This window comes from Dendrobates tinctorius, unplaced genomic scaffold (assembly GCF_039654945.1).
Source record: "Dendrobates tinctorius isolate UK_male_01 unplaced genomic scaffold, ASM3965494v1 ptg000007l, whole genome shotgun sequence".
In the NCBI taxonomy this organism is placed as follows: domain Eukaryota; kingdom Metazoa; phylum Chordata; class Amphibia; order Anura; family Dendrobatidae; genus Dendrobates; species Dendrobates tinctorius.
This window is the reverse complement of record NW_027361675.1, coordinates 24,000,248-24,023,607: the sequence shown is the minus strand read 5'-3', so window position 1 is coordinate 24,023,607 and position 23,360 is coordinate 24,000,248. Positions and strand designations below refer to the sequence as shown.

The 23,360-nt window shown below is 44.2% G+C and overlaps 1 protein-coding gene across 2 annotated transcripts in view; it reads right to left on the bottom strand.

Annotated features, from left to right (window-relative positions):
- Positions 1-23,360, bottom strand: part of LOC141086501 (ultra-long-chain fatty acid omega-hydroxylase-like) — a 115,050-nt gene that overhangs the window by 7,079 nt on the left and 84,611 nt on the right. For both annotated transcript variants that reach the window (XM_073572618.1, XM_073572627.1), the window contains exons 6-10: positions 16,656-16,777; positions 15,694-15,961; positions 14,811-14,877; positions 13,836-13,962; positions 421-554 (exon numbers count right to left, since the gene is read on the bottom strand). In XM_073572618.1, coding sequence (XP_073428719.1) covers positions 421-554; positions 13,836-13,962; positions 14,811-14,877; positions 15,694-15,961; positions 16,656-16,777 — 718 coding nt within the window. The remainder of the gene's footprint in view (positions 1-420; positions 555-13,835; positions 13,963-14,810; positions 14,878-15,693; positions 15,962-16,655; positions 16,778-23,360) is intronic.

Sequence of the window (23,360 nt, the reverse complement as noted above, 5' to 3'; positions counted from 1 at the left end):
TGCTGAGCAAGTGACATCCCTGGAATCGGGGTTTCTTCCCCTACATTATGCTACTGTTAGATTAAATGGGGAAAAAAATACTGACAGGTTCCCTTTAAGGCTAGTGTCACACGACCATAGATTCTTTCATCCGACATTATGCTAATGACAGTCTGATCAGAGTGTGATCCAATTCTCTTGAATGAGAAAATTGGAGCTCACTGCGAGGACAAAATTTCTAAATCATTTCCATTCTGAGAGTCCACGGAAATCGGACTGCATTTGGATGTCCTCCACACTGTAAACAAAAGCTAAAAAAATGCTGCAAAAAAAATGTTTTTCTTAAAAATGAATGTGTGAGATAAACATAACCGTATAGCGGATTTCCAGATTTCATTTTTTTATTTGATAAACTTGCTGTGATGCGAGGTTAGACTATACCTTTTGGAATAACTTTGCCGTCAGGCATTGTAATGTCTTCAGTACAGCGCCTAGCCACTGCTGTTACAGGGGGATGTAGTCGGAGGCTCTCTTTAATGCACATGGTGGTAAATGGCAGCTGAGACAAGTCATCCCTACGGCACAAAATAAATGGCACATTTAACGAAGAGATCAACGTTGATAACCTCAGATAAAGTTGTTGTGTACGAATATTTCCTACATTTGCATGGGACACTATTTGTGCAGAGGAAGCTGCTTTGCAGCAACAGTATCTTTTACTTGCACATACTCCCACCAGCATACTAGGAAGAGACACCATGCAATCAGGGAAAGACAATACCTGAGACTTTACCTCCTAAAAATATCCACCTCATACATCATAATGTAGGCAATTTGCTTTAAGTTGAAAGATGGAGTTCCCCTTGTATATTTGGGTATTGTGTGTCACATCTCGATGTCTCACCTTTCCAGAATGAATAAATTGTTTCATCCTATCTACCAGCAACAACCACTAGAGGGAGCGTCTTAAACACCAATTCATACAGCTACTATTTCTGAAAGCTTAGAAATCCCTGTGCAGTGATCTCCCCCTAGTAGTAAATACACTGTTTCGTGATGGCAAAAGATAATAAGCAAACAAAAAACCCAGAAGCCGCAGAGCACCAGGTGCCAACAGTTCCTCAGTGCAGTGGAAAGGAATTGTAATATACCAACATTCGCTGGCTCCATGTAAAGAGATGAGATTTGAAGTACCGTACATAATATCTATGCAGCTATCATACAAACTAATATTTTGATATTAAAGCAATCGCTTATTTTAAATTTTCAATAAAAGTTTAAAGGGAAACATGTTAACATTTCACATGGTATTGTGCATGAAGTTATGCCTTTTGTGATTTTTTTTTTTTTAATAGAAAAGTGGCCCACCCTTTCAGAAGGCTAGTTCTGCTCCGCACACTTTCATATCAAGATATCATGGCTACTGATGGGTAACGGGATGGGTGCGTGAGAGACAGGTATTTTGCCTCTGGTACATTTACATCTATGTTCTTTCCCTCTGTTTCTCACTGGGCAGCATCATGACTTTGTTGGAGATACAGCTGGGCAACAGTATCTCAGTTTTATTGTTATTCTAGAACTAGTGGTGCCAGTGAGGCAGGGAGCTTGGGAGTTAACTCTTAACTAGTTATCTAATTTGCTCCCATCTGTGAACCCTGGGTGGGGCTCATAGTATGTAAACTCAGCTTGATATTGTTCACATCCCTAATATTAGCGCTTTGTTTTCTTGTGCTATTTATGTTAATAACCCTTCCCTGTATTCGGTCTATCCTTTTGCTTGACATTTCTGCATCTTTTTCTGGTCCTTTTGATGTTGTAATCATGTTTTTTCAGCCTGCTTCTCTGGCCATTAGAGCCCTTTTAAGAGCGGTCAGTGTACCATGAACATAGTGGCAGGAACTACACTGCTCAAAAAAATAAAGAGAACACTTAAACAACAAAATATAACTCCAAGTAAATCAAACTTCTGTGAAATCAAACTGTCCACTTGGGAAGCAACACTGATTGACAATCAATTTCACATGGTGCTGTGCAAATGGAACAGACAACAGATGGAAATTATTGGCAATTATCAAGACACACTCAATAAAGGAGTGGTTCTGCAGGTGGGGACCACAGACCACATCTAAGTACCAATGCTTTCTGGCTGATGTTTTGGTCACTTTTGAACGTTGGTTGTGCTTTCACACTCGTGGTAGCATGAGACGGACTCTACAACCCACACAAGTGGCTCAGGTAGTGCAGCTCATCTAGGATGGCACATCAATGCGAGCTGTGACAAGAAGGTCTGCCGTGTCTGTCAGCATAGTCTCCAAAGGCTGGAGGCGCTACCAGAAGACAGGCCAGTACACCAGGAGACGTGGAGGGGGCTGTAGGAGGGTAACAACCCAGCAGCAGGACCACTACCTCTGCCTTTGTGCAAGGAGGAACAGGAGGAGCACTGCCTCCAGCAGGCCACAAATGTGCATGTGTCTGCACAAACGGTTAGAAACCGACTATGAGGATGGTCTGAGTGCCCGACGTCCACAGATGGGGGTTGTCCTCAAAGCCCAACACTGTGCAGGACGCTTGGCATTTGCCACAGAACACCAGGATTGGCAAATTCACCCTGTGCTATTCATAGATGAAAGCAGGTTCACACTGAGCACATGTGACAGACGTGACAGAGTCTGGAGATGCCGTGGAGAGTGATCTGCTGCCTGCAACATCCTTCAGCATGACCGGTTTGGCAGTGGGTCAGTAATGGTGTGGGATGGCATTTCTTTGGAGGGCCGCACAGCCCTTCCATCTGCTCGCCAGAGGTAGCCTGACTGCCATTTGGTACCGAGATGAGATCCTCAGACCCCTTGTGAGACCATATGCTGGTGCGGTTGGCCCTGGAAACCTCCTAATGCAGGACACTGCCAGACCTCATGTGGCTGGAGTGTGTCAGCAGTTCTTGCTAGATGAAGGCATTCCCCAGACCTGAATCCGATTGAGCACATCTGGGACATCATGTCTTGCTCCATCCACCAACGTCACCTTGCACCAGACTGTCCGGGAGTTGGCGGATGCTTTAGTCCAGGTCTGGGAGGAGATCCCTCAGGAGACCATCAGTCGCCTCATCAGGAGCATGCCCAGGCGTTGTAGGGAGGTCATACAGGCACGTGGAGGCCACACACAATACTGAGCATCATTTTGACTTGTTTTAAGGACATTACATTCCACTTTAATTTTGTGTCTGACTCCAAATCCAGGCCTTCATTGGTTAATAAATTTGATTTCCATTGATGATTTTTGTGTGATTTTGTTGTCAGCACATTAAACTGTGTACAGAACAAAGTATTCAATGAGAATATTTCATTCATTCAGATCTAGGATGTGTTATTGGAGTGTTCCCTTTATTTTTTTGAGCAGTGTAGTTTATGATGGGTGAAGCAACTATCAGAAGATAAAATGTCACCTGCCCCACTAGCCTCCCCATTCCAAAGTGAGTGAAGCAGGATTAACCCTTTAAGATATTACTCATATATTTTTGTCATATATTTTCTTTTGCACCATCTCCGTGCCTGCGTCCTGCAGCCGCTGTTCAGTGACACACATCACTAATCTGCATTCGTACTCACTTTTGGCTTAGGACTTTTCTTTTCCTGTCATTTTTTCCCCCTGTGCACCACCTCCGTGTGTGTGTCCTGCAGCCACTGAGCGCTGATCAGTGACGCACATCATTGATCGGCATCCTGTTTTTCCTCTCAAAAAGTGTAACCCCATTTCGTCATTGTGGAGGATTAGCAATCAAAAAACATTTCCACAAAAATTTAAAATAACCAATAAATTTCGTTCAACTTCACAATTGTGTCCCACTTGTTGTTGATTCTTCACCAAAAATTAACATTTGGTATCTTTTATGTTTGAAGCATGATATGTGGGAAAAGGTTGAAAAGTTCCAGGGGGCCGAATACTTTCGTAAGGCACTGTAGATAACTTCTACTCCAGCAACCCAGTCTTCAAATTCCTCTTCATGCGGTACTGTGCACAAAAACAGAGAGGACTCTAATTGGGCAGCTGCTCAGAAAGGGCAAGAGCAGAGCCCAATGTAGCGACAACATGCTCGTGGTCACATATAAGGACAAGAGGGATGTCTTTTTTTTGCACACAATACATGTTAACGGCAGCACCCCCATTGCTATACGAGGTCCCCAAGCCAGAATGTGTTCTGGGAAACAATAAGAACATGAGGGGAGTTGATATCTCTGATCAAGTCCACCAGCCATACAGTGCCATCCGGAAAACTAATGTGCGGTACAAAAAGCTGGCCGTGCACATCTTTACAGATGCCAATGTATAATGGTAATGTGCTATCATAATGTGCAAGCCAGACTGGCGTATTCCTTCAGTTTCAGGAGGTAGTAATCAAAACCCTAATATTTGGAAGTCAGGAAGGGGAAGGGCCCAGTGCAGGGCAACATTTCCCCAGTGAGATGTCCCCATTCTAGACAGAAAAGAAGGTCCCAAAAATGTGTTAAGTATGTTGCAGAAGGAAGGACACAATTTTTTCAGTGTGACGCATGCTCTGATAAGCCTGGCGTGTGCATAAAAGACTATTTCAAAGTGTTCTACTCATCCACGGACTAAAATTTATTTCTGACTTACTCTAATTTATTGCAAGACTGGAAGTGCTCTACATAACTTACATATGTCAACCTGATGCACTCTACACAACATACGTATGTCAACTTGATGTACTCTACACAACTCACCTATGCCAACCTGATGTATTCTACACAACTCACATATGCCACCACATTATACAGTAAAATTCACATAACAGGAAAAAACACTACATCAGTTCCAATATAGGGTTACTTGTGGGGGCGTTTCTATTATTTTGGCACCTCAAGGGCTCTGCAAATGCGTCATGGCACCCGCAAATAATCTAATCAAAGTCTGCACTCCAAAACGTCACTCCTTCCCTTTGGAGCTCGGCAGTATATCCAGTCGTGTTCTACCACATATGGGATATTGTTGTGCTCAGCTGAAATTGCACAACACATTTTGGGGACCATTTTTTTCCTTTTACTCTTGTAACAATAAAAAAAATAGTGTCCAACACAACAGTTTTGTAGGAAAAATTAGATTCTTTATTTTCATCATTCAACACAATACAATTTTGTGAAGCACGTGGGAGTTCAAGGTGCTCAACACACATCTAGATAAATTCCTTGAGGGGGTCTAGTTTCCAAAATGGGGTCACTTGTGGGGGGTTTCTACGGTTTAGGCACATCAGAGGCTCTGCAAACGCTACATGGCGTCTACAGTTGATTCCAGTCAATTTTGCATTCCAAAAGTCAAATGGCGCTCCTTCCCTTCAGAGTCCTGCCATGGAGCTAAACAGTAGTAATTCACCACATATTGGTTTTTGGCATATGCAGGAGAAATGGCACAACAAAGTTCGGGGTCCACTTTCTGCTGTTACCCAAAACATTTTTGTGGGAAAAAGTAAAATTTTCATTTTTTCCTTCCACATTGCTTTAATTCCTGTGAAGCACTTGAAGAGTTAATAAACTTCTTGAATGTGGTTTTGAACACATTTCATGGTGCAGTTTTTAAAATGGTGTCACCTTTTGGGTATTTTTGGTCGTATAGGCCCCTCAAAGTCACTTCAATTGTCATGTGGGCTCTAAAAAAATTGGTTTTGCAAATTTTTTTGGAATAATGAGACATTGTTGATAATTTTTTTTAACCCTTTTAGCTTCCTATCAAAAACAAATGATGTTTCAAAAATGATACTGATGTAAAGTAGACTAATGGTAAATGTTCTTTATTAACCACTAGCTGAAGAGCCTGGCGCTGCCCGGGCATAGTAACTAACTGTGGTTAGTTATAACAAATTATAATTATCCTCCATCCCATAGTCCCGTGCCCATACACCCATCATACATATCCACCATCCCATAGGCCCGTGCCCATATACCCATCATACATATCCTCCATCCCATAGTCGAGTGCCCATATACCCATCACACATCCTTCATCTCAGTCCCATGCTCATATACCCATCATACATATCCTCCATCCCATAGTCCTGTGCCCATATACCCATCATACATATCCTCCATCCCATAGTCCCATGCCCATATACCCGTTATACATATCCTCCATCCCATAGTCCCGTGCCCATATACCCGTCATACGTATCCTCCATCCCATAGTCCAGTGCCCATATACCCATCACACATCCTCCATCCCATAGTCCCATGCCCATATACCCGTCATACGTATCCTCCATCCCATAGTCCAGTGCCCATATACCCATCACACATCCTCCATCCCATAGTCCCATGCCCATATACCCATCATACGTATCCTCCATCCCATAGTCCAGTGCCCATATACCCATCACACATCCTTCATCTCAGTCCCATGCTCATATACCCATCATACATATCCTCCATCCCATAGTCCTGTGCCCATATACCCGTTATACATATCCTCCATCCCATAGTCCCGTGCCCATATACCCGTCATACGTATCCTCCATCCCATAGTCCAGTGCCCATATACCCATCACACATCCTCCATCCCATAGTCCCATGCCCATATACCCGTCATACGTATCCTCCATCCCATAGTCCAGTGCCCATATACCCATCACACATCCTCCATCCCATAGTCCCATGCCCATATACCCGTCATACGTATCCTCCATCCCATAGTCCAGTGCCCATATACCCATCACACATCCTCCATCCCATAGTCCCATGCCCATATATCCGTCATACATATCCTCCATCCCATAGTCCCATGCCCATATACCCATCACACATCCTCCATCCCATAGTCCCATGCCCATATACCCATCACACATCCTCCATCCCATAGTCCCATGCCCATATACCCGTCATACATATCCTCCATCCCATAGTCCCGTGCCCATATACCCGTCATACGTATCCTCCATCCCATAGTCCAGTGCCCATATACCCATCACACATCCTCCATCCCATAGTCCCATGCCCATATACCCGTCATACGTATCCTCCATCCCATAGTCCAGTGCCCATATACCTATCACACATCCTCCATCCCATAGTCCCATGCCCATATACCCGTCATACATATCCTCCATCCCATAGTCCAGTGCCCATATACCCATCACACATCCTCCATCCCATAGTCCCATGCCCATATACCCGTCATACATATCCTCCATCCCATAGTCCCATGCCCATATACCCGTCATACGTATCCTCCATCCCATAGTCCAGTGCCCATATACCCATCACACATCCTCCATCCCATAGTCAACCATTATGACATCATAATCAGCGGCGGGGCTTGCAACCTATGATGACATCAGCGTCGCCATGGCAACCATTATGACATCATGAGGGGCGGGGCTTGATACACCACTTTTTCCCCATTACGGAGATAGGGACAAAATTGTTTGGTGAATTGGAACGCGCGGGGTTAAAATTTTGCCTCACAACATAGCTTAGGACACTCTCGGGGTCCAGATGTGTGACTGTGCCAAATTTTGTGGCTGTAGCTGCAACGGTGCGGATGCCAATCCCGGACATACACACATACATACATACACACACTTGAGCTTTATATATTAGATTTTGTGTGTCATAACTATCTGGTTTAATGACAAAATTTTTTTTAAAAAGTTTGAAAATTTTAAAATTTCACCAAAATTCCAATATTTTCACAAAAAATGTAAAATTTTTTTACCTAAACTTACCACTAACCTGAACAATTTGTCACGAAAAAAACTGTCTCAGAATCACTGGGATACTTTGAAGCGTTCCAGAGTTATTACCCCATAAAGTGATACTGGTCAGAATTGTAAAAATTGGCCTGGTCAGGATGGTGAAAACAGCCTCAGGGCTGAAGGGGTTAAGAAGTTTCCAAGAAATGTTAAGTTTCGGGGACACTGGCAGGTTTTTTTTGTTCCCTTAAGAATCTTCCCCTATTATAAAGCCCTCCACACACATTAGACTAGACATCGATGGGTTCAACTGATAGTCTAATGCAGGGGTGGGCAATTAATTTTCCCGAGGGGGCCACATAAGAGACAATGACTGTTGTGAAGTGCCGAACCAATAGGTTAAAACTTATTCTGCTCAATATTAATATTACCATATTAATTATACTTACAGTATCTTATATTAATTGTATGACTTAATATGGAGTAGAATTAAGTATGTTGACATTCCCCTATATAGCGTATGAGCCCACACAGAGCCCCTCTTCATACAGCTCCCCTAAATATCTGCACACAGATCCCCTAAATATCGTATGAGCCCATACTGCCCTCTATATACCAGAAGAGCCCACACACAGACCCCATATACTCTAAGAGCCCCCACATAGCCTCTTAAAGTATGAGCCCCTTGTAGCCTCCCATGTACAGCATGTGCCCTACGTAGCCTCTGATGTATAGCACGTGCCCCACATAGGCTCTGATGTACAGCACGTGCCCCACATAGCCTCTGATGTACAGCACGTGCCCCACATAGCCTCTGATGTATAGCACGTGCCCCACATAGCCTCTGATGTACAGCACGTGCCCCACATAGCCTCTGATGTACAGCACGTGCCCCACATAGCCTCTGATGTACAGCACGTGCCCCGCATAGCCTCTGATGTACAGCACGTGCCCCACATAGCCTCTGATGTACAGCACGTGCCCCACATAGCCTCTGATGTACAGCACGTGCCCCACATAGCCTCTGATGTACAGCACGTGCCCCACATAGCCTCTGATGTACAGCACGTGCCCCACATAGCCTCTGATGTACAGCACGTGCCCCACATAGCCTCTGATGTACAGCATGTGCCCCACATAGCCTCTGATGTATAGCACGTGCCCCACATAGCCTCTGATGTACAGCATGTGCCGCACATAGTCTCTGATGTACAGCATGTGCCCCCACATATCCTCTTATATATAGCATGCATCCCACAAAGCTCCATATGTACAGTATGAGCCCTACATAGCTTCTTATATACAGTATGAGCTCTGCATAGCATTAGCCCTATATAGGTTCTTATATATAGCATAAGCCCCCCATATATAGAGTATGAACCAGACACAGCCCCCTATTAAATATACAGCGCTCTGCCTCTGCGCTCTCCACAGTGCACAGCTGATGCAATGAAATGATATCATCACGACTGCTGGATCAGACGTTGGTTGGTGGAAGATGGAGCCAGATGTGCTGCCCTCCACCTATGTATTCACTGCAGTCTGCATCCAGAGGACGCGGAAAGTGGTGACGAGTGGCGGCAGTGGATGGACGACAAGCGGGAGAGGGCACGGTGCAGCCTGTGGGCCGCTGTTTCAGCTCATCGGCTGTCTCGGTCCATGGCCGAAGGGCCATAATTGACCCACATGTCGTACTTTACCTAGGTTTGATCTAGTGTACAAGGGAGCTGGCCAACTGATCGTTAAAGGAGATGTCGATTGAACATCTCTGATTTTGGACTGCTGACTGCATTGCTCTTCTTGAGATAAACCACCAGTGAACTTATCAGCCAGCGGCTTTCTCATGCGGAACACATGAGTGCTTGGTCAAATGAGTGCTCATGTGTATGAGAGAGTTAACTGAGCTGGTTGTTGGCCAATGCATCGTTGCGTATGGATGGCTTTAGGCTCCCACAATTGGTAATCTCAGAGGCCATTGTTAGCCCTCTAAGTTGCCATAACAATAATCAGTACTCGATTGCGTTGAGGAAATGCCAAAGGGATACAAACGTAACCACCTTTCTTTATCAACCACTTAATTACTGCAGTTGATATTGACTGCATCATCTAGGGGGTTAAATAGTTGAAAACACTAACAGCTCAACTTGTCAGCTGTTTGACACCTGCTGATGACCCTGATCCTGCAACATTGTAGTAATAGTACAGGGATTTCATAAGTTTAACCCCTTTACCCCCAAGGGTGGTTTGCATGTTCATGACCAGGCCAATTTTTACATTTCTGACCACTGTCCTTTATGAGGTAATAACTGGAACGCTTCCATGGATCCAGGGGATTCTGAGAATTTTTTCTCATGACATATTGTACTTCATGTTAGTGGTAAAATTTAATTCATATAGCTTGCGTATATTTGTGAAAAAAAGGGAAATTTGGCAAAAATTTTGAAAATGTCACAATTTTCCAACTTTGAATTTTTATGCCCTTAAATCACAGAGATATGGCACCCAAAAAACTTAATAAGTAACATTTTCCACATCTTTACTTTACATCAGCACAATTTTGGAACCAATTTTTTTTTTTTTTAGGAAGTTATAAGGGTTAAAAGTTGACCAGCGATTTCTCATTTTTACAACACCATTTTTTTTAGGGACCATATCACATTTGAAGACACTTTGAGGGGTCTATATGATAGAAAATACCCAAAAGTAACACCATTCTAAAAACTGCACCCCTCAAGGTGCTCAAAACCACTTTCAAGAAGTTTATTAACCCTTCAGGTGCTTCACAGGAATATTTTGAATGTTTAAAAAAAAAAAAATGAACATTTAACTTTTTTTCACAAAAAAATTACTTCAGGTACAATTTTTTTTATTTTACCAAGGGTAACAGGAGAAATTGGACTGCAAAAGTTATTGTGCAATTTGTCCTGAGTACGCCGATACCCGATATGTGGGGGGAACCGCTGTTTCGGCGCATGGCAGAGCTCAGAAGGGAAGGAGCGCCGTTTGACTTTTTCAATGCAAAATTGGCTGGAATTCATATCGGACGCCATGTCACGTTTGGAGAGCCCCTGATGTGCCTAAACAGTGGAAAGCCCCACACAAGTGACCCCATTTTGGAAACTAGACCACCCCAAGGAGCTTATCTAGATGTGTGGTGAGAACTTTGAACCCCCAAGGGCTTCACAGAAGATTATAACATACAGCCGGACAAATAAAAAATCATTTTTTCCACAAAAATGATCTTTTCACCCCCAATTTTTATTTTCCCAAGTGTAACAGGACCCCAAAAGTTATTGCACAATTTGTCCTAAGTACACTGATACCCCATATGTGGGGGTAAACAAACTATTTGGGTGCATCGCAGAGCTCGGAAGGGAAGCAGCACCATTTGACTTTTTTGGCTTGAATTGAGATCGGACGCCATGTTGCGTTTGGAAAGCCCCTGATGTGCCTAAACAGTGGAAATCCCCCACAAATGACACCATTTTGGAAACTAGATCCCCCCACGGAATTTATCTAGATATGTGGTGAGAACTTTGAACCCCCAAGGGCTTCATAGAAGTTTATAACGTACAGCCGTAAAATTAAAAAATCATATTTTTTCCACAAACATGATCTTTTAGTCCCCAATTTTTTTCCATTTTCCCAAGAGTAATAGGAGAAATTGGACCCGAAAAGTTGTTTTCCAATTTGTCCTGAGTACGCTGATATCCCATATGTGGGAGAAAACTACTGTATGGGCACACGTCGGGGCTCGGAAGGGAAGTAGTGACGTTTTGGAATGCAGACTTTGATGGAATGGTCTGCGGGTGTCATGTTGCTTTTGGAGAGCCCCTGATGCGCCAACACTGTGGAAAGGCCCCACAAGTGACCCCCATTTTGGAAACCCCCCAAGGAACTTATCTAGATGTGTGGTGATCACTTTCACAGAAGTTTATAACGTAGAGCCAAAAGATAAAAAAAAAATCATTTTTTTCCACAAAAATGATATTTTTGACCCCAATTTTTTATTTTCCCAAGGGTAACAGGAGATATTGAACCCCCAAAGTTGTTGTGCAGTTTGTCCTGAGTAGGCTGATACCCCATATGTGGGGGTAAACCACTGTTTGAGCGCATGGCAGAGCTTGGAAGGGAAGGAGCACTGTTTAACTTTTTCATCGCAGAATTGTCTGAAATTGAGATCAGACTCCATGTTGCGTTTGGAGAGCCCCTGATGTGCCTAAACAGTGGAAACCCCTCAATTCTAACTCCAACCCTAACCCCAACACACCCCTAATCCTAATCTCAGCCCTAGCCCTAACCTTAAGGGTACCGTTACACCTAGCGATGCACCAGCGATCCCGACAAGCGATATGACGCAGTCAGGTTCGCTGGTGCATCGCTAGTGGTCGCTAGTGAGCTGCCACACAGGCAGATCTCACCAGCGACATCGCTGGGGACGGGGGTCGCTACTTACCTGTCAGACGAGGCGATCCTGCGTCCTCCCACCCGGCTCAACGCGTCGCTCGTCGGCGCCACAGGAAGCGCCGCAGGAAGTGACCGACGAGGAATGATCCAGGAGCTTCTCACGCGATCAGCGATAACCAGTGGGGGAGCGGGTCGGAGGTAAGTATCACATGCAGCGATATCACTAGCAATATCGCTGCAACATCACAAAATCGGTGACTTTACAGCGATATTGCTAGCGATATCGCAGTGTGTAACGGGGGCTTAATGGGAAAATGGAAATAAATACATTTTTTTTAAATTTTATTATCTTTCCCTAACTAAGGGGGTGATAAAGGGGGGTTTGATTTACTAATTTTAGCGGGTTTTTATGTTTGGCAGCTGTCACGCTAAAAGACGCTTTTTATTGTAAAAATAGTTTTTGTATCACCACATTTTGAGAGCTATAATTTTTCTATATTTTGACCCACAGAGTCATGTGAGGTCTTATTTTTTGCGGGACGAGTTGACGTTTTTATTGGTACCAATGTCTGGCACGTGACATTTTTTGATCGCTTTTTATTCCGATTTTTGGGACGCAGAATGAACAAAAACCAGCATTTCATGAATTTCTTTTGGTGGGTGCGTTTACACCGATCCGCATGTGGTAAAATTGATAAAGCGGTTTTATTCTTCGGGTCAGTACGGTTACAGCGATATCTCATTTATGGTTTTTTTTCTGTTTTGGCGCTTTTATGTCATAAAAACAATTTTATATAAAAAATAATTATTTTGCATCGCTTTATTCTGCGAGCTATAACTTTTTTATTTTTTTGCTGATGATGCTGTATCGGGGCTCGCTTTTTGCAGGACAAGATGACGTTTTCAGCGGTATCATGTTTATTCATATGCATCTTTTTGATCGCGTGTTATTGCACTTTTTGTTCGGCGGTATGATAAAGCATTGTTTTTTGCCTAGTTTTTTTTTTTTTAAGGGGTTCACTAAAGGGGTTAACTGGTGGGACAGTTTTATAGGGCGGGTCGTTATGGACGTGGCGATACTAAATGTGTATTTTTATTGTTTTATTTCCAAAAAAAAGAATTTATTAGGGATTTTTTTTATAAATTATTTTTACACTTGTTTTTTTTTTTCACTTTATTATATTGTCCCAATGTGGGACAACATAATAAAGTGTCAGATCACTGATCTTCCACTTTGCAGTGCAGTGTCAGATCAGCGGTCTGACAGGCACTGCTGCGGGCTTTCTCAGCACCTGCTCTCAGCAGGCACTGAGAAAGCCCCCTCCCGGCAGGCCCCCGCAGCCATATTTGATCGCAGTGTGCCAGTGGTTAATGTGCCAGGGGCGCCCCTGACACATAGTGCCGGGTGTCAGCTGTGATAATCAGCTGACACCCGGCCACAATCAGCGGCGCCCCCAGGGAGAGCCGCTGATCGCTAGGACGTACTATCCCGTGTCCGGTCATATGGGCCCGGGTACCGTGGACGGGATAGTACGTCAGATGGCAGAAAGGGGTTAATAAGCTAAATATATATTGTTTTATAAGCTTCTAAGCTGCCTCCACAATACAGATGATCAAATCTTCCTTCTCATAAAACAATATTCTTACAGGAATTCTGTTACCGTACCTGCTGAGGAAAGTCTGAATGCTCTGTGGTATACTTACTGAGCGTGAAGTGCAACCACCATTGTGTATTGATATTGGGCAAGGTACTCACCATTCCAAGTGTGTTGTACTTCCCTTTAACAATTCTCTTATTTCTTCTCTGCATTTTTCTTGGTATTCAGGGTAAGAGGCCAAGTTATATAAGATCCAGGAGAGTCCACTTGCTGTGGTGTCATGTCCTTAGTGGAGAGAACAACATGTGGGTTTACTGCTTATTCAGGGCTCAATAGTGGTACACTGTGTTGTGCTGACCGCTCATGAGATATGTGAGCCATGTTAGCCGCCCCAGTGGACCCACTACATGTGACCTCTGTGATGAGTTTGTAGGAAACACAGAATGGTGAAGTTCCTGATGCCAAACATCACAAGTACACGAGATGTCATGCATCCATGTAGGGTAACATCACATAACCACTCACTTATCCTAAATAACCACGTCTACATACCCAGTTTTCAGTCTTGGGTTGGTTGGAGTATAGTAGTTTAGAAAGTGAGGTTAATTTCAGATAAGTCAAGATTAGTCAGCCATAATACTCACTGTGGTAGCTTGGAACCAATGTAACATGAACAAAAGACAGTTTTGGGGGTAGGTGCGGAGTGGCGTGCTTGGAACACATGCTTGTTCGTTGCATCAGTCCATATTTCGGTCAGACTGCTTAGAAAATACAGCAGGACTTTGGCAAAAACTGCCATACAGATTAAAGTATAGGTTGCCTAGCATTCGAAAGACAAATTGCTATTTTTTCCTGAAAAGGCCCATTCATACTGTCATCAATGGAACATGAAATCGCATGAAAGTTATTTTTTTCTGTTGGACTCCTATGAACACTCTGTATGCCTGCGTATGAAGTGTATGGAGGTATGAAATGGCCCCATAGAAGTCTATGAGCGCCCTTTTACAGTATAACAGAGCTCTAAACAGAGACATTATACAGCCATGAGCGTACATATAAAGTATCACTTTGTTTCCCACAGCATCTTTCAACTGATTTAATCTTTCAGAGCTGTGCATAATTCATTAACATACCTTCAAACATGAATGTGTCCACTTCATCTTTCAGCTCTTCATCTGATAACTGGTTGCCATCTTCATCCTGGGCCAAAAAAAAAATTAAACATTTTTTAGGAGGATATGGTTGATTTGATGAAGTTTGTCCTGGTCTCACTCCCAGCACCCTTGACAAATAAGTGACTTTAATGAAACCTGCAGCCAGCCAGATTTCTGCACAGCGACCATTCAGATGAATGGCAGTCCGTGTAATAGAAGGATGGCTTGTTTCCTTCTAATCTCATGCCATTCATACAGAGGTGCCCTCTATTCTCAGCAGATGACTGCCTCTATGAAGTTCATATGCCCCAATTGGGAAGATGTACAGAGGCTATCGTTAAGAGATGATAGCATTGAAGGGGCTGTCCACTACCTGAACAAACCAGTTTTAATTTAGTTAATCCCCTTGCAAAATAACAAATACTCACCTCCGACACTGAAATAGCGCAGGGTATCCTTGAGTAACAATCAGCGGCCGATATTGGGCTTCTGTGCTCTCACTACTTCCGCTTGTCCGAAGGAAGGGAGTCCAACAGCGGCCACTGCAGGACTCCCGTGGTATTACAATGTCATGCTGGCCCCAGCATCGCGGTGGTGCAGGAAGTGAGTATCTGCTATTTTATTTATTTACAAGGGGGACTACTTCACGTAAAACCGAGTTGTCCACATAGTAAGCAACCCCTTTAAGTGCTTTAATTAAAATGGTAAAAGAATCCATCCATATGGAACCTTATCCCAAGCTACAAGGTGCAGTGCACCCTCCAGTCACTGAAAGATGGCTATAAAATGTATATGCATGGCTCTATCCGGGATGTAAATCCCCATTAATAAGATCCCATTTATTGAAGACACTTGATCTGACCTTGGACAGTAACAGAATGTCAATGAAATCCTTAGTCTTTCCTTGTTTGGACTTGATCCAGTTCTCCGCGCCCTTCTCCTGCAAAGCCTTCTTTCTCAGCTGTACTACATTTGCAGTAAAATCGTGCACAATTTTGCACGCACGTCGAAACTTTCTTCCACTTGAGGAAAGGTAGTAGATGAAATCAAAGTGATGAGGAAGGAAATGCTCACGTTTCACAACCAAGCTGCTCAGTTCATAGATTGCAGCAATGTATTCGCTTGGCTTCCTGTAATGACAACATTTACCAGAAACTGTAAGAAATCAAATATCCCGAAATGTTGTATTGTTTGTGGGGCTTAAAAAATAATGTAACAGTTGCCTGATTTGGTATGTTACAAATGAAAGGGGAATTGTCAATAGATGTTTGCCACCTAACCTGAGAGCAGAATAAAGTAGCGATAGAAACCCTGATTCCAACGATGTATCACTTACTGTGCTGCTCGCTGTAGTTTTCATAAAATCACTGTTTAATCAGCTGGAGATTATCACTATTGGGCCAGTAAAGCTGCTGACATGAGCCCTCCATATTCATGTGCTCTGAATAATCCCGCTGCCATCACCGATTGCCAGCTTTCTGCCTATGCACAGAAAGCTATCAATAGTGTGGGCAGCTTATACAGAGAATTGGTAAATAAAAGTGATTTTATCAAAACTGCAGCAATCAACCTAGTAAGTGATATATCGCTGAAATCAGGGTCTATGCCACTACATCCTGCTGCTAGCAGATGGGGTAGCAAAAACCTGGTGACAAATTTGGTCAGAGACAAGAAAAAAAGGGTTAGCTTTTCCCAGAACCTGGGCCACTCCATCCCATTGTCTGTATATGGCATTGCAGCTAATCGCCATTCAATCATTATGCATCTCTTGAAGAACAGTACCATTAGTCATTCTGAAGGAATAGATATGAAGGGGTTACATACTCTTGGCAGCCACTGTCATAGCTAAAAGTACATTTCAGTAAGCTGTCCAATGTCATGAGGCTGATGTGTTCAAACATATCCAGGGACATCGGGCCTTCCACACTCAGTCTGCGCCACTTAGCCTGTAAAAAGATACAGAAACACAAGAAGTAAAGTGGCTGTCCACCCTTAAATTGGTAGCAATGGTTTATAATGGGATGTTACTATTAGATCACTTTTATTAATGATCTGTAAGGCCTACAGGGATAATAAAACATGAATGAATGAGTAAATAAAATATAGTAAGGTTATGTGCACACGCTGTGGATTCTGCTGCGGATCCGCAGCAGTTCCGCAGGCAGTGTACAGTATAATGTTATCCTATGGGTTTTCAAATCCGCAGTGCACATGCTGCGGATTTTTCCGTGCGGAAAAGCTGCGGTTTGAAATCCGCAGTATGTCAATTCTTTCTGCGGATTCCGTTGCGGGTTGACAACTATTCCATTGTCCAGGTGTCAAAACGCTGGCCAATCCGCAGGAAAACCGCAGGTCACTTTACCTGCGGTTTTACCTGCGGATCCGCACAGAAAAATCCGCAGGTGAATCCGCAGCGTGTGCACATAGCCTAAATGTAAAAGAAAACAAATATTAATAAAAGTGCATGGGCATCTAGTGCGCAAATATACATTTCTCATATGCAAAATATACATTACCCCATAGGTAGCCAATTTAAATCAGTTCTACCCTGCCCTATCTGCTTTTGTGCCTTTACTAAAAATAAATTCTGTATCTGAATAGCTATCATCAATGTACAGATGCTGCGCCTAAGGGCTTATGAAGACGACCGTGCAAATCAGACTGCGGCTCTCCCGATCTGACTGGTTCAGGTCGGGAAAGCCGCAGTCAGTTCGTGCATGACGGTCCTAGATCGGAATGATTTGCACGTAACTCTGCATGAGCCCTAAGTCGATACGTTTAAGGCTGGAGTCACACACAACGGAAGAAAAAAAAAAAAAAAATCGGTTGGCGGACCAGAATCGCACGATTGTTTCCTGAACAGTGATCCATCTGTCATCCGATTGGAATGCGATTTTCTCACATCTGAGCGTCCGTGTGACATCCGTATGACGAGATTTTGTCGGCAGCTTACAAAATGGATATATAATGGATCCCAATGACAGGTTAAAATAGAAAAGAAAGAATAGATATATACACATATACTGTCTTATATGTCTGACTCAGGCCAGCCTCACTGACGTCCCTGGCTGACCTGAGGTGAACTGATGAGCGTGGGAAAAAAAATCAGAAACGTTCCCATGCTCATTAGTTCATCTCCGGTCAGCCGGGGAGTCTGCGCAGAGATGAACTAATTCATTCTGGCAGTGGTTTAGAGCGGCTGGTCGCATTAGCACCGATCCTGTTCTAAACCACTTAACCCATTCTGATGGATTGCAGTGGGGGATGTGACTGACCAGCGGAGAGGTAAGGATATTGTTGCTTTTTTGTTTTATTTTTATTTTTTTACAGGTCCATGGTTTATTTATGGATTAGCAGAGGAATAAATCTGGTCAAAAACTTGGTGTCTTTATTTAATTAAAAGCATTTTTAATTAATATCTGTGTGTTTTTTTAACCCTTTAATAGCCTAGGGTTAATAATGGATTGGTGTCTTATTGACGCCTCTCCATTATTAATCTGGCTTAATGTAACCTTCCAATAGCAAGGTGAAATTAACCCACTCTTATTAACCCATTAGCCATCGCTACAGGGCAATGGGAATAGAGAGGCTAAGTGCCAGAAAAAGCGCATCTTATAGGGGTGTCTGGGGCAGATTTTTGTAGCCCGGGGGGGGGGGGCGCAAAAACAATGATCCCTCTCAAGGCTATTCATATCTGCCCTCGCTGACTGGCTTCCCCTCTCTGGTTGCGCATTTACCGCAGGAGCTCGCGCAATTTTTTACAACAAATTAACCCCTTTATTTAACACCTACATGTCCTAAATTTTACAAAAAAAAACCTAGTCTAATTATTATTCAAAGACAAATAAATAAATGAAATGTAATGGTTTACTGTATGTAAACCATGTGACATTTCATGTCGGGTTTTAGAATGATTTTACAGAAGCTGGCAATTGATTTAGCGGCTATTCTGCTATGTAGAACTCTATGAAATATATATATATATCTCATAATCTCAATGACATGTGTATATATATATATATATAGTGGTGTAGTGACTGTGGATGTCCCAGGAGAGAGGATCAGTGGCAGAATAGTAAAGGATTGTTATGTATCTCAAGGTGGGTGGCCTTGGGATGGAGACTTGTGTGTGTGTTGATCAGCAGTGATACTGCTGAGGTGCTGTTTCAATGTGTTTAGGAAGTCTCCAGGTAACTGGTGAGACAGGCGGAACCAGTTACCTACAAATCCACCCAGGGGGTGTGTTTAAGAACGCTATTGTAACGTGTGTATGAGTGGTTGAAGGACCTGTGATGAGGTCATAGCCATGTGACCCGGTGGGCATGGCTACGGAGCATATAAGGCGGCCAGGGTTGGTCACATGAGAGTGAATGCAGGAACCCGGTTGGTCCATTTTGGAAGGTCCCGTCTGAGAGAGATGGGGCTGTCTTCCTGACAGCAAGTGAACGCTGTGTTTAATGGCTGCACGTGCCTGATAGTTCCCTGGAGGGAATGGACGTCTGCAACGTGAAGCGGCCATGAGGTAAACCCTGATGGGGTGAGATATCTGTGAGGCTGAAGAGCCTGCGTATGGAACATTGGCTAACCTGTGTGACCACAGGGATAACAGAGGGAAGCTCTATCATGGACGCTATGCTGTTAATATGAACTTTATGTTGCTGGTCATGGTTTATGATGCCTAAATAAACCGCATGGACTGTGATTGTTTTATGGAAAACCTGTGCCGGATGTGACTTATTGGCTGCCAAGTGAGTATCCCCTACCAGAATGACAGCGTTACCTTACAATTGGTGGAGAATGCTATGGGCAGTGTTGTAGCCTTGTTGCTAGGAGCAACGGAAGAGGACTGCAAAGTTCGATTGCTAAGGGCAACGGTTTCCAAAAAGCACATGGTGCAGTGCTGGCAACGCTGAGCCAGGAGGGCTGACAGTCTGGAAAGCCGTGTGATATACTGACAGCAGATTCAGTGGAAGAGACTTATAGGACACCTCTGCGGTAGAGGGGTCCGAGAACCTGTGCGGCCAGCAGGTGACGGTTGTGAAAGCCGTGTTGTACTGACCGTGGTCAGGGAAAGAGACTGGTGATTATGATAGGGTGCCTCTGTGGATATGAGGTACCCGAGGACCTGTGTGGCCGACACAGGTAATGGACAGGTGTTCGTGTTGTACTGACCTGGATCAGTGAGAGACTGTGTACCTGGAGGGTTCAGTGAGCAAGGTCCTGGAGGGTCAGTGTTGGGAGATTCTAGGAGAAAGAATCGGATCCCTGGAGCACGTGGTATGACCTTGGACCTGGTTAGGTGCGAGTGTTGGGCCGGTGTGTTGGGAAACCCTGGGAGGGTCGGCTCCCTGAATAGCACCCGGTGTGCCCTGTGTGTTGGACGGTCTCAGGCAGAGACGGAACGTCCTGAATAGCACACAGACAGGACACGTGAGTTTTGTGTGGTGTGTTTTTTTTCTCTTTTCTCAACTCAGCCTGCGGTGGCTCAGTGGGAGTCAAGAAGGTGACAAGCGGCTTGCTGTAACTCGGCGGGGTTACGAAGGTGACAAGCGGTTTGCTGTAACTCGGCGGGGTTACGAAGGGGACAAGCGGCTTCCTGTAACTCGGTGGGGTTACAAAGGTGACACCAGCAGCGGTGTGTGAACAGCAGCCGGTGGTGTCGGAGATCGGTGACAGCAGGAGCTGTGGTGGTGCCAACAAGGACTTGTGTGGTATCGTAAGAGACATAAACTGTGTTGTGTGAACTGCGGTCTAAGGAGACCGGTAAAACGGACATGGGGAAATCCCGAAAGGGGGCGGTGACCGAAATCGGGGTGGTCCAGAAAGGGGCCGGACTGACCCAAAAGTATTAAGTTACGTACCGGTAACGGTATTTTTCGGAAGCCCATGACAGCACCACGAGAGAGGGGATCCGCCCTTTAGGAACAGGAAACCTACAGATACAAAAGGGCAGCACCTCTCCCACGCATCAGTCGGTTTACAGAGCTTGAGAGGCTACCATGGTTAGTGGCACAGCATATATACAATCTATATATCCTATTTACAAATTATATACCATCTCTAACATAAGGTAAAACCGTGAAACAATCTTCTAAAAGGAGTGCACCCCTATACGTGAACAAGGGAGGGAACTAAGGGTGCTGTCATGGGCTTCCGAAAAATACCGTTGCCGGTACGTAACTTAATACTTTATTCAGACTCCCATGACAGCACCACGAGAGAATTACAGAGATGTATACTAACTTAGGGAGGGACTACAGCCTGCAGCACCCTTAGCCCAAAAGGTGAGATCCGAGGAGGCACCCATATATAACCGATAGTGGTTAAAAAAGGTGGAAGGAGATGACCAGGTGGCCACCTTACATATCTGGTCAATTGACACTCCAGATTTCTCTGCCCAAGATGACGCCATGGCACGAGTGGAATGTGCCCTCAGATTCTTTGGAGCCGGACCGCCACCTGCTGTGTAGGCAAGAGAGAGAGCCTCCCTAATCCACTTTGCTAACGTGCGTCTTGATACCCTAAACCATTTCTTAGGACCTTGGAAGGATAAAAACAATGCGTTCTCTTTCCTCCAAGGATCAGTGGCTGATATATATTTTAGTAGGCATCTTTTAACATCTAACGCATGAAGCTTCTGCTCTTTAGGGTTGGTAGGATTAGGGAGGAAGGAAGGGAGAACTATCTCTTGTGTCATGTGAAAGTGTGACGCTACATTGGGCAAGTATGCCGGGTCCGGTTTTAGGATTACTCTATCCTGTAAGAACTCTGTATAAGGGGGCAACCTGGAAAGTGCCTGTATATCACTTATTCTAAGTGTGGATGTTATTGCTACCAAAAAAGCTGTCTTAAGGGATATAACCTTTAGCGAGGCCGAATCTAGAGGTTCGAATGGCTTCTCTGTCATAGCTGTAAGGACTAAATTTAAGTCCCATGGTATACATTTATCCCTGTGTATGGGTCTAGATCTAGTAGCCGCTTTGATGAATCTGGCAACCCAATAGTTGCTGGCAATATCACAGGTAAATAAGGCCCCCAAGGCTGAAACCTGTACTTTTAAGGTACTTGTGGAAAGACCCAATTCGAGACCCCTCTGGAGGAATTCTATAATCTGTTTTGTGGGTATTCCATCCCTGATATTAAACTCAGAGGTGGACAGGAGTTGCCTCCAGGCTCTAGCATAGATATTTATGGTAGCTTGCTTCCTGCTTTTCATGAGGGTATCAATTAAATTTTTGGAGAAACCTCTATTCTTCAACAGTGCCCTCTCAAACACCACGCCATCAAATGGAGTCCCGCTACTTGTGGATGGTTGACTGACCCCTGGTAGAGGAGATCCGGAATGTTTGGCAGTACCAAGGGATCGCATACTGACATGGTCCTCAACCATGCGAACCAGGTCCTTCTGGGCAAGAATGGGGCAATTAATATGACCCTTGCTCGATCTTCCCTAATCTTTCTTACTACCAGAGGTAAGAGGCTTAATGGTGGAAAGGCATATGCCAGAGAGAAGTCCCATTTTATTAGGAAGGCGTCCACTGCCAGTGGATTTTCCCTGGGGTTCAGAGAGCAGAATGTTTTTTCCTTTGTTTTCTTTGCTGGCAAACAGGTCTAACTCCGGCTGACCCCATTTGTGGACAATCAGGTTGTAAATGTCCGTGTTTAAAGCCCATTCTCCTTGCTTTAGGGCCCTGCGGCTTAGAAAGTCTGCCTTCATGTTGTCTTAACCTCTGATGTGGAGCGCAGTTAAAGATCGAAAATTTTCCTCAGCTATCTGAAAAAGACGTTCCGTTATCCGAATCAGGGCCTCGGAGCGTGTTCCCCCTTGGTGGCTGATATAGGCTACTGCTACCTGGTTGTCCGAGAGGATCCTCACATGATGACCCTGTAGGTACATAATGAGTTTAACTGCCAACTCAATCGCCAACAGTTCCTCTGGTTAGATGAGGTTTCAGTTTCGGAGTCTCAATGTCCCTGTACCACTATGTTCCCCATATGGGCCCCCCAACCCAAGGGGCTAGCATCTGTGGTTATTATGCGGGTTATCTGCGTCACCCAGGGCACCCCTGAGGATAAGTTATTGTCATCAAGCCACCATTTAAGAGATGTAAGAGTCAAAGGGCATAAAGATACCTGACCCTGTAGAGATCCCTCTAAGGCCCTGCTACTAACTAGGACGTCTCTCTGAAGGGATCTAGTGTGAAATTCTGTCCACCTGACTGCTGGGCTACATGAGGTTAGAGAGCCTAACAGAGACATGGCTTGCCTGAGGGTCATGGAGGATTTATTTATTGCCCGAAGTACCTGCTGTTGTACATGTTCTAACTTATCTGATGGCAGAAGACACTGCTGAGTTTCTGAATTTAACAGTAAGCCTAGGAACTTTTGGACTCTTAGGGGTGAAATCCGGATTTCTCGTAATTTATTATCCATCCGAGGCTCTCTAGTCTGGATTTAGCCTTCTCTATCTGGGATAGACAATGGTCTACCGAATTCCCCACAATCAAAAAATCGTCTAAGTACGGGACA